Raw genomic sequence first — 12,431 nt, 5'->3', positions numbered from 1 at the left:
TTTGAAGATTTTTTTTCACTCAATAGTTCTGAAGAAAAGTAGGTACATGAGATTTGTCACGTAAATCTTCAAACACGTTATTTCATCATCCTTTGGTTATTAAGATCTAAAGAAAATACCAGGTAAGATTTTTTTTTCGGGTGCATGTAATGAGTTCCACAACCACGAATCATACAGCCCACTATTCATACAGTCCATATGAGTCACTCAGTCCGCGAGTTGTACCGTATGTCCCCCCAAAATTATAAAAGGACCCTGACAAAATATAGTGAATCAATCCAAATACGTTTTCACGGTATGAAACTATAACTTATTATCCACATCTTACAGAAAACCCCATCCGATTTGCTTCAGTGGTCAAAGAGAAATGAAGAGTTTTGTAGAGCATGCCAGGAATCCCTTCCCTCGGAGTTCTGTCCATTGTCTTCACGCAAGATGCATTTCCAAGAGCATCCAAGTGCCTAACTTGGAAGAATCAGACCCATGACATGCATTACAAGGATCCACATTTAGTTTTCTGCATAATATAGCTAAGATGTTATATTTTAAGACCCTGAAGTACAGCATTTACGCGGTTAAATCATATTGGAAGTTATCAACTCGAAATCCGATTGTAAGCGTTTTTTGTTTTGTTTTGTTTGTTTTTTTTTGGGGGGGGGGAGGGCATACTGTACAGCCGACGAGTCATACAGCCCATGATTTCGATAGTAAGCAAATAAGGCCAATGAGACAGACACTAGGGAAACTGACACGTTAAGCCTCGTTATGTATTCTACGAGGGTTTTTTCCCCCGAAAAATCCATACGTTGCTTCACCCAGCCATTACCTGAATGGCAACAGGGTGAATACACCTTCAATTCATAGTGTTGTATTTGTACAGTGCATTAATATTGTGTACAGTGAACGAGGAGTCTTTCTATTTCTTTCTCTCATGTTCTTTCTCACCATCTCCCATTCTCGATATTCCTTATCATCACCTGTGTACATGACCATGTATGTTTTGATGTGTGAAATAGTTTGTTACTTGCCGTATCAGTAAGTCGGTATACTTATTGTGCATTTTATACAATGAGGCCACTATATAAAGCTCGGCTTACTGGGGATCCTACCATATGGCACTTCGATTTTTTCTTCCTTTTATTATGTCTCCGTTCTCTGTCACAATTATTTGCTTACCTTTCATGTGCAAAATCAGCCATGAATAAAGATGAACAATGTGTATATTTTTGAAAGTGATTTCGTTGATTTCTTGTGCTATGCAGAAACAATCAATGAAATGAAAATTAAATCTGAATTGGATTAACTTGACTTAACTGCGTATGCATAATGAAATAAGCTGACCAAGTGCATATGGTGCTGGTAGTAAAAAGATAAATGTGGTTCAATTTTATGAAAAAATAGAGAAAATTCTCCATTACATGAAGAACTTCCTTGGTTACATGAAATGTCATGGTGTATGCACGATAGAGAATCATGTGTATAAGCATGAAAACATTGCTTGAAAAAAAAAAGATGTTGATCATTTCTATAGATTCATTATGCTCTCAAACAGGTCTTGGTAGAGATGGTAACAAAAGGACAATAATTGACCGTCTCAATGTCCGGAAGATGGAGAAGCCCCTCTTCAGCGACAGCGTAGGTCGACTCTCTGGACCTCATGTCTACGATCGCTTCTGGCTGAACTTTGACTCGGGAAACTTTTCAGTAGGACGCTATGGCAACCCGGAGCCATTCTTTAATTGGTTGGATCCAAACCCCTTAGAGTTTAGGTCCATTGGGCTTATGACATGGTGGGGATCAACCGGTCGATGGAAGTTTCACTCGTTCTGTTAATGGAAGATACGTATACGATCGTTTTGGAGTCCGAAGGCCACTGACGCGACGCAAATTTAAAGAAACACGAGGTCAAAGGTCACGATACTCAATAGTTCTTTTTGTCTTGCTTTGTAAGAGCTGCTATTGACATTGCATGTATCAGTATGTGATGAGTCTATTTCAAAAACTGAGATGACTTGTGAACGTAATTCATCTTAATGCCGTTAAAACTGTCGACTCTCTGCATGTGGACAGTTTCAGAGGGGTGCTGTTCGTTATTCCGAAGGTTCGCTATTCCGAAGGTTCGTTATTCCGAAGGGTCGTTAATCCGAAACATGCAAATTCCCTATACCTAGAGGTTCGTTAATCCGAAAATGAAAAAGCGTTCGTTAATCCGAAAATTTGTGGAGTTATTCCGAAGGTTCATTATTCCGAAGATTGGTTAATCCGAAAATGAAATTCGGAACAATGAACCTTCGGAATAACGAACCTTATAACCGTTTCAGCATGCCCATATAATTATATCGTGACGTGTTTTATAAAATGAAGTGAATAGGGCAACGCATCTCAGACTCCTTGCAAAAGTTTTCTTGGTAGCACAATGAAATATTTGCCTTCCTTTCCATAAAGGACTTAACAACAACTTGCAACTTAAAAACATGCAGTTAGAGTAGGCAATGACTCATCAGATCGGAGTGTGGATGTAGTAGCTGCAATAATTTTGCTTACCACAATACCGATAATAGTATTACATGTTTAAATAAAAGGGGTCTTGTACCAGAAAGTACAAGTGTATTACCATTCACCATGCTGTGTGGAACGGGATTGGATTGTTTTTAATCCAAATATGCTGGAGAATGCTGTAAAGGATTCAAATAATGACAATGTCGATGTAGTTTAAACACGAATATTTTGGTGTTTTCCATCTCTTTGTAAACATCACCCTACACTCTTTGGTCGTATCTGTCTAGCATTGCATACTGCATGAGAATGAATGTTCGGTATTTTTTCCCCATTTTATTTCGTTTCATTTTATTTCTTCGTTTCTCTTTCACAAACACTGATTACTCGGGACTAACAGCCAAGCAACTTGCTTTCATGTAGGTCCCATCATACTCCTCTTTGTGCAACCCCATTTTGGTTTTGACCAGTTATCATTATATTTAATGTGTTATTATCATGTATGTATTTTTTTTTTGTAATTGTTGACAAGGTAAATTAACTTGTGCTGTTGTATGCTTTATGTGATATTGATATACGAGAAGTATGAAATAGATTGAAAATTGAATTGAATTTAGTTTCCAACATAATATTACAGTATTTTGAATTTGTAGTACTTTGTAGTACCACAACAATGTAATAAAAGCAAACTGTAAACTGTAATACAATTTGTTAGTTTCATGACAGATACTAAAAAAAAGCACAGCTTGTAGTTTCTAGAACCTCTCATTTAAAAGAAAAATGATATATATATATATATATATATATATATATACATATATATATACATATATATTATTTTTCTTTTAAATACATATATATACATATATATATATACATATATATATATATACATATATATATATATATATATATATATATATATATATATATAAGTAACAAAGCTGCAACAAAGTTCATGCTGTATTCACCAACGGTTTATTTCTTCACACAAATTTTCGAGCGTCTCGCCGCCCTTTCTCAAGTGTTGATACTGAGAGAACAATAACAAAATTAAGCCATAACAATATATTGCAACCGTGTTACCAAGGATGCGCGCTTTAACGCATCAATGCTAGGCATCCTAACACCCAGCGCGCATCCTGGCAACAGTGCAATGTTACGTCATAATGAAATTACAATGAGTATAAAGCATACATGAAAAAACTTGGCACGACTGATACAGAAGTAATTCCTCTGAATACGCAGCTGCGGTGGTAATGTAAAAGCAGTGCATTATTTCTTTCAAAATTCAACATACACATAAATTAACTTTAATTCTAGTGTATAGATAATCTTTACATAATCTGAAATTATCATGATTAATATAAACATTCGATTCTTTAAAATCAAACTGAATCGTCACACTGATGGTTATGCAAAATATGTGCAAGCAGTTTACCATCGATTTTTTGAAATCAAACTGAATCGTCACACTGATGGTTATGCAAAATATGTGCAAGCAGTTTACCATTCCTTTCAAACTTCAGCATACACATACATTAACTTCCAAATTCTGGTGAGTAGATAGTCTTTAAATGATCTGAGACTATAACATGAATATGAAATACGTGAAAAATCATATTTTTCTTCTTTTGATTAAATAGATACGTCACAATACGTCTCGGAGTGGAAAAAAGACTGGTTCCAAGAAATGGTTAAAAGGAGCGTCAGCATTATATAATGATAAGATCTATTGCAGCGGGGCAAACGGGAGAACATACAACAGTAAGCGGCGCACCTACTTGTAAAAAGTGTAGTTCGTGAGCCATGATAGATCTATGTTCATGCCCTGTCCCTGGAAGCTTCGTGTGCGGATGATTGTTTTTAGTTCTTTCACGTGTCTTTCTTCAAATGCTTCCATGTCCTTGTATAAAATGCAACAATCACAAAAGCACAATCATTAGAAGTCAAACACAACATCCAGTCGCACAACACTTCAACAAAACAAATCACACACTAACAGATCTGCAATGTTGCATTTTATACAAGGACAATCATCCGCACACGAAGCTTCCAGGGACAGGGCATGAACATAGATCTATCATGGCTCACGAACTACACTTTTTACAAGTAGGTGCGCCGCTTACTGTTGTATGTTCTCCCGTTTGCCCCGCTGCAATAGATCTTATCATTATATAATGCTGACGCTCCTTTTAACCATTTCTTGGAACCAGTCTTTTTTCCACTCCGAGACGTATTGTGACGTATCTATTTAATCAAAAGAAGAAAAATATGATTTTTCACGTATTTCATATTCATGTTATAGTCTCAGATCATTTAAAGACTATCTACTCACCAGAATTTGGAAGTTAATGTATGTGTATGCTGAAGTTTGAAAGGAATGGTAAACTGCTTGCACATATTTTGCATAACCATCAGTGTGACGATTCAGTTTGATTTCAAAAAATCGATGGTAAACTGCTTGCACATATTTTGCATAACCATCAGTGTGACGATTCAGTTTGATTTTAAAAAATCGAATGTTTATATTAATCATGATAATTTCAGATTATGTAAAGATTATCTATACACTAGAATTAAAGTTAATTTATGTGTATGTTGAATTTTGAAAGAAATAATGCACTGCTTTTACATTACCACCGCAGCTGCGTATTCAGAGGAATTACTTCTGTATCAGTCGTGCCAAGTTTTTTCATGTATGCTTTATACTCATTGTAATTTTATTATGACGTAACATTGCACTGTTGCCAGGATGCGCGCTGGGTGTTAGGATGCCTAGCATTGATGCGTTAAAGCGCGCATCCTTGGTAACACGGTTGCAATATATTGTTATGGCTTAATTTTGTTATTGTTCTCTCAGTATCAACACTTGAGAAAGGGCGGCGAGACGCTCGAAAATTTGTGTGAAGAAATAAACCGTTGGTGAATACAGCATGAACTTTGTTGCAGCTTTGTTACTTATCTTTTTATCTTGCCAACACGTGGACTACCTTATCAACATATATATATATATATATATATATATACATATACATATACATATATCAAACTGATTAATCAAGGCGAAAATGTAAAGTAAGACAAAGACGAAGTAAACACATACACGAAAACAAACTCGAGGCATTATGCCGCGCTCCCTTGTAGGGAGCTTTAGATTTTAGACGCGCGGGCGTTCAAAGGGGGAAAAAAAGTCTGAGCGTGCGCAGAAGCGCACGTCAAGTTGACTTGCGCTTCTGCGCACGCTCAGACCATGTTTTTTTCGCTTTGAACGTCCGCGCGTCTAAAATCTAAAGCTCCCTATTGAAAAAAAAAGATGAAAGATAGGTAAGCGTGGAATGAGTGGAAGGAAGAGACTATCAACACAATGGACCAGGGAAAAGAGAGAAGGAAGAGGAGATTATGGGTGAATTCCAGGGCACGTCAGGCATGAGATACATAATAAAGATCGCCAAAATAGAAGGAATATAAGAGGATTTTTTTTTTAAAGGAAAAGATAAACGATTGTGGTAAAAATGAGACTTGAAGTCAAGGCTGGTAGAGGTATAACTGATTTTGAAATATAAATTTCTTTCATTTAAAAGTAAAAGTATTAAAACTTAAAGCTTCTTTCATATTACTATAGAGAGAATTCCAACATTTCCATGATTTCGGACAAGAAAAAAGGAATACGGATTCGGCAAAAATAGTCGTGCTTTAAGGCAAGTAAAATTCATTGGATTAACGGGTAGGATATGAATGGAGAGTTTCTTGTTTGATGAACATGGAATTGAATACAGGAGGGAGAGAATAAAAGTTTGTACACATAAATTTCGCTATTGCCCTATGAAGCTCCCACAGTGTTAAAGTTTAAAACAGCTCACAAGACATTTCTGTTTAAAAAGTATTATGAATGAGTTTGGTACATACGTATACATTGTACACTACATCTCCACTTTCTACTTTCATCCCTCTCCCTTAAAGCGCATAGAGACACTACGGTAGTGATATGCGCTATAAGCACTGTGATGTACATGTGCAAACGATACAAATCATTAATCTTTAAGATGTTGTTTTCCTGAAAAAAAAATGGCATCTCCATTGATCATTACACATGATATAGACAACTTCTTTTCTGTGATAATATATTTTTTATATATTTCCTAATCATCAGAAGAATGAAGAGGATTCAATTCAAGATATGGCTGAAGAGGTGAAGAAAAAATATATAGGGATAGTTCACAAAAGTCATGTCACTGAAAATATAGCAGAGCTAAAATTGATTGATATGGTATATGAATACTTTTTTGAGTATGTTTTTTGTTGTTATGTTCGTAAGTCATTATGACCTCATAAGTTGTCTGCCCATATGTTTCTATACATTAGCGCGTCAATACCAGAAACCATATTAATTTCTGTGCTTTTTCGTTCTATGTGCTTCAAATCTTGGCTATTTAATGTCAGCTATACTTAATTCGCTTCAGGTATATTCTCACAATTTTGCAAATTTTTTTTTTTAAATTGCAGGATTCAAAACTGATTATTCGACTATGGGAAATATCTCCTGCTGTAATGAATTCGTATTTCTCTTACAACATGCACAAGTTGATAATTTCTGGGTGTTATTTCTGTGTAAATATCTTTCCGTCTGGTGGAAATTTGATGAATCAAGCAGTTGTATTTACTTATTCACAAATATCAGATATGTAGTGGTATGCAGAGATGCCAATACCATTACAAGATGAAGCCAACAGCGAAATTCCGCCAAAATTCTATAAAGGAAACGTCAGGATGATTATGCAAAATAAAACCACATGTTTAATCGCCAATGTGATTGGTTAATTAGTCTTTCAATATTCTCAAAATCTGTAAATATTGTTTACTTTTTTATTTTAGATTTGATTTCATTTTAGTCATTTCTCCATTTCTCACAAAGTTTATACAACATAACAATTTTCCACTACTATTCACATTATATCCAACATATACGTATATTGTCATTACATTATAATGTACAAATAGTGAAATATTGTATAGGTGAATTATAATCATACAAAAACAATTGAAAATCATTGATTATTCAATCTAATCAAAACATGCAAAATACAGGAGACCGTCATTTCAAGCTGAAGCTTGAGTTTGATGGCGGCCTCTTGAAAAGCATAATATGGCTTGAATTTCTTTACAAATCATTTATGACATATTGTGTAACCGAATAGCGTAGCTTCAAAATGCATCAGTGCAAAGGTGAGTTAGAGTGCAAGTGCGTGATGCATGTGCAGTTTTGTTGTTGTATAATTGTTAATGCTATTAAAAAAAGGTCTGTGTAGATTAATTTTCATATAGAAAAAGATATACATAATATCTATGTATGCATACTATGTATGGACACGAGTCATGTAATATAACATTGTGTTGGAAAGAGTAAAGTATATCTTGGCAACTATAACCGTGTTCGCACACTGTGTATTATTAGACATGGGACCTTTCAGAAGGTTGCGGATATCAGACCAGGACTAATTTATGAACGAATTTCAAATCAAAGTGATATAACGCATCAGAAAATAAAAACAGTCCAATAGAGAAAAGCAGGATACTGTCAAACTTGAATAACTGTCGTGGAATAACAAAACGAATCGGCAATCACCCTACATTATACAACGATAATGAATGTCGTTTCATATTTACCTTGACTGAGAATTGACTAGAAGATATTTCTATACAATTAGGAAGACTATTCCACAAATCAGGCCCATAATGTCGTATAGATTTATGTGCTATACTAACAATTTTGGATTTGTAAGATGAATATTTCTGGCATTACGAGTTGGATATGAATGAATACTGTTATCAAAAGCAAAAAAGAAATAGTAAAAGATGAAGGAAATTCTTTATTAATATATATCTAAACATAAAAAGTGCCACTTGAAGAACATTAATATCAGCCACTTTTAGTGATTTTAACTCATAAAACAAGTGATCTGTATTAGCAAAATAAGATGATCCTGTAAAATGCGGACTGCTCTTTTTTAATAATAAAATAGTATTATCTTTAGATTTACCACAATTAGCTCAAACAGTGTTGCAGTAAAATATATATGGTAATATACAGTATGTCCCAAAAAACAAAACAAAACGAGGCCCTCCGCAATGATATCTTTAAAAGTGGTGAATCAATCTAAATACAAATTCAGGGTATGAAACTATAACTCATTGCCCACATCTTACAGGAAACCCCATTCGATTTGCTTCAGTGGTCAAAGAGAAATGAGGAATTTTGTAGTTAAACGCATATTATTTGTAGTTAAACGCATATTTCTCTGATTTGGAAGACAAGAGTAACAGGAATATTGTGTCATAAAGTGTAAATGATAAATAGTATATTTTGTATTAGTATTTTTTTTTGGGGGGGGGGATTAAAACTGTTTTATTGAGAGTGAGACATGGAATGTGATAGTAATTTCGACTGCATATTATGTAACATTGAGAGAATGTTGATTCTTTTCTTCATCTGTGATCTTTAGTGTTTTATTTTATATTATGACGTATGTTTCATTACCCAGGTGAGCAAATGACATCCAGTAATGTATAGGTAATGAAAGATGATTTTTTTCTCCAAAGAATAATGATTATATGAAATGTATTATTCTGGTTAAATGAATTACGCATTTTATTTTCCTCTTAGATTCATGCATTTCTGTATACATCTTTATTTTCTCAAACAATGTTATGTTTTGGTGGATATTACGAATTCTATATCATCAGATATGACACTGATTAAGATTGAAACAGGTTTTTTTTTCTCTCTTATATGTTATATTATTTCAGCTGCTATGAATGAAAGAATGGTATTGTGAGCAAGTTATTTGTGTTTATTCAGCTTGCCTGCTTTAAAGGCCCTGCCATAGTATAATTGTGAAAAATGTGACAAATTTATGTTTATTGTTTTTTAGAAAGATAGATTTTATATCATTTTGACAAATGTATGATTAAATGTAATATGTGAAATGAAGAATTATGGATTAAACAATATATACATGTGCTGTAACCTAGACACTTATGTTTGTTTTCAATCATTCTCAATCATATTTCAACATATCACTTCTCAGTGAATTTCGACGTAAAAGATTAAAACATTTATGTATTTTTCTACCTCCGCAATACTCAACTATCTGGCCATGTTGTAAGTGTATACGGTAATTGTATGTTATGTTTAGGCACTGACAGAGCTACCATACTAAAATAAGATAAATGAATAAATAAATGAATAAATAAATAAATAAATAAAATAGATCAATAGATAAACAAATAGATAGATAAATAAACAAATTTCAGCAGGTTTCGTTGGAGTTCAGAAAAAGACCCTTCTGGTGGTTTTAAGAGAAAATCTGAGAATTGCACATGGTCCGTGCTTGGGATTTTACTTGCTAATTTTGGACCAATAATACTGAAAAATGAGTTGAAGGAGGAAGCATAATCAGCAACACAAGAAATTCCATTACCATACAAAATGATCCGGCCTCGTCCTTAGGCAGGAGATCTGCCAAGAATTTCCTAAATCAGACGCCAGGTGGCGCTAGAATTAGAGGATACTTTGGCTGACAGTTGAAAATGATAAAGTTTACTGGACTCACGAATTATACTCACCACTTGTGGATTTATTACAGTATTTTTTATAACTTTGATGCGATACAATCGTTGGATATTTCAAATAAGATTTATATAACTGATTCCTCGTCTTAACTGATTTCATAATTGCTTTCATTATCCATGGATTCTTGGGTTTTCTGGAAGTAGTTTTTGATCTTTCTAATGGATAGTTACGTTCATAATAAATCTGAAGCTTATGATTAAAGGAGAGCAACTTTAATTCAATTCATTTATTTCCACATGATAAATAAAAAGGAAATAAACATTACAATAATATTTGCAAGTTACACCATCCAAGATACAACACATGAACGTGGAGGAATCAACAATAGGTTTTAATGGCTGATCTCTGTTAAGGTACAAGTATTAACAAATATTACTACAGACAAAATACTACAGACATTACATTCAATATTCAATTCAATAGTTTATTTATTTCCATCATCACAAAGAAAAGAAAAGAAAAAGTTGACATAATCCAAAGTGATACATTTTTTTTCATTTCTCTTACACTCGTCCGATAAAGGATTTTTTCAATACAATATAAAGTATATTATACACGAATGATGTCGTAAAAAAAAAACAATGCACTTTGTCATGGCAACAAAAATAGTAAATAATCACAATGATGGAAAACAGTGTTCCACTAAAAAAGCCACGCTTGTAGAACGTGGAACACTGGAACAAAACAAAACAAAACAAAACAATTACATTACTTGACTGGCTATACCACAGTGAAACAATAATTTCACAAGGCAGTTGGTATTCCCTAAACTTAGTAATAACGTAAATGATAACATGAGGACAACTGTCAGTTCTTATAAAAAAAAATGAATGCTTGAGATTTGGTCACACAACTGACAAGGGATCGTTTTCGAAAATATTACATAATGAAGGTTGATGGAGCAAAATGATCTTCATTTCTTGTGAGAAAATAAATATACAGTAGAAGTGTCTCTTTTAAAAAAGATTAGGGGCACGACTGAGGTTAGGAGACCTCTGAGGGAAAGTGAGGCTACTGAGCCGGGCTTTCTCTGGGGAGGGGTCCTCTCGGACTGTGCTTCCGATACGATGGAATCCTAGAAACCAGCTTGTTCCGTTTTCTGTAGAAGAGGGAGTCACACTGACATGGAAATTGATGAAATAACAATAACATTTGTGCGGAATCAAGAATTACATGAAATCCATTACTATAGCCGTAAGCCTAACAAAAAAGTTTAAAAAAAATCCCATCGTCACCACAAGGGAGCTTTTTTCTCTTCTTCTTCTTTTTTGTCAATACCAGACAACAATACTCTATGATATTGAGGTTTTCATTGGTTGCTCACCACATACAACACAGATCCTGTATTATCAATGGGTTTCGTCTGTAACTCACCGCATTAACGAACATTCGATGAGAGAAAGGGAAAACTACGCCGTGCTGTTTCATTTTCAGCGTACATAAACCATGATAAACAGCTATGATTCACTTGATCAAATCACTTTGTGAAATATCACATCTTAGAAATCGCCAAGCCGTCCCTGGACTCTATATCGAGAAAGCTATCTACTTAACAAAGGTAAGTACATGTGATATACTGATTTTATTTGAGGAATGATTGATATTTAGAATTTTGTTTGTTTTTTTTTAAATTGGAATCTGAAATAGCGATTGTCATACTCCTTATAAAATTTGTTAGCATGAAACCTAAGGTGGCTTAGTATTACACAATTGAGTGATTAATTGATATCAATTGACAGATACTTCAGAAATTTATTAACTTGCTATCCTGCTGAAGGAAATGTCGACAGATTAAGTGCATGCAACCTTTCCCAAGACAAAATCGATGACAATTCAATGATATAACAATAGTTTATTGATACTGCATCTTTTATTTGCTCTCATATCTACTTGCGTGTGTCAACGCCAGTATAGCGAATCACTATATCCCGACAATGATACATGTAATTACCACAAAGTAACTTCTCTCACCTTTTTAACTGGGTTGCTGTGACTGTTTTCAGTAGCAGTTTGGGCGATTTGCTAATGAAATATTCACTTCCCTTTCAAAATGTGTTGCAAAAAGATGACTTAACTGATCTTTCGACACGTGCATGTATCTGCAAAAATCATGTATTCATGTAGACTTGGTTATTATGTAATTCATTTTGTAAGATATGTTTCTTACCAACATGACACATCATCCGGGGCAAGCGTTGCTTTAATAGGTGACACTTTATTTTCCCGTCACTGCTCCTTGAGTCCGCTATAAACAACAAGTTGTTCATATTGCGAGCATTCATTGGTTTGCAACTGATTGACA

General features: G+C 34.2%; 1 protein-coding gene across 1 annotated transcript in view; it reads right to left on the bottom strand.

Annotated features, from left to right (window-relative positions):
- LOC139719677 (bile acid-CoA:amino acid N-acyltransferase-like) overlaps positions 1-12,431 on the bottom strand; it is an 87,654-nt gene that overhangs the window by 43,762 nt on the left and 31,461 nt on the right. Inside the window, exon 8 of the mRNA XM_071631075.1 lies at positions 9,978-10,001. Within this exon, the coding sequence (XP_071487176.1) occupies positions 9,978-10,001 (24 nt within the window). The remainder of the gene's footprint in view (positions 1-9,977; positions 10,002-12,431) is intronic.

Source organism: Diadema antillarum, unplaced genomic scaffold, assembly GCF_040938485.1.
Source record: "Diadema antillarum isolate AM-2024a unplaced genomic scaffold, OU_Dant_1.0 scf00000113, whole genome shotgun sequence".
Classification (NCBI taxonomy): Eukaryota; Metazoa; Echinodermata; class Echinoidea; order Diadematoida; family Diadematidae; genus Diadema; species Diadema antillarum.
This window is presented reverse-complemented; position numbering and strand designations above follow the sequence as displayed.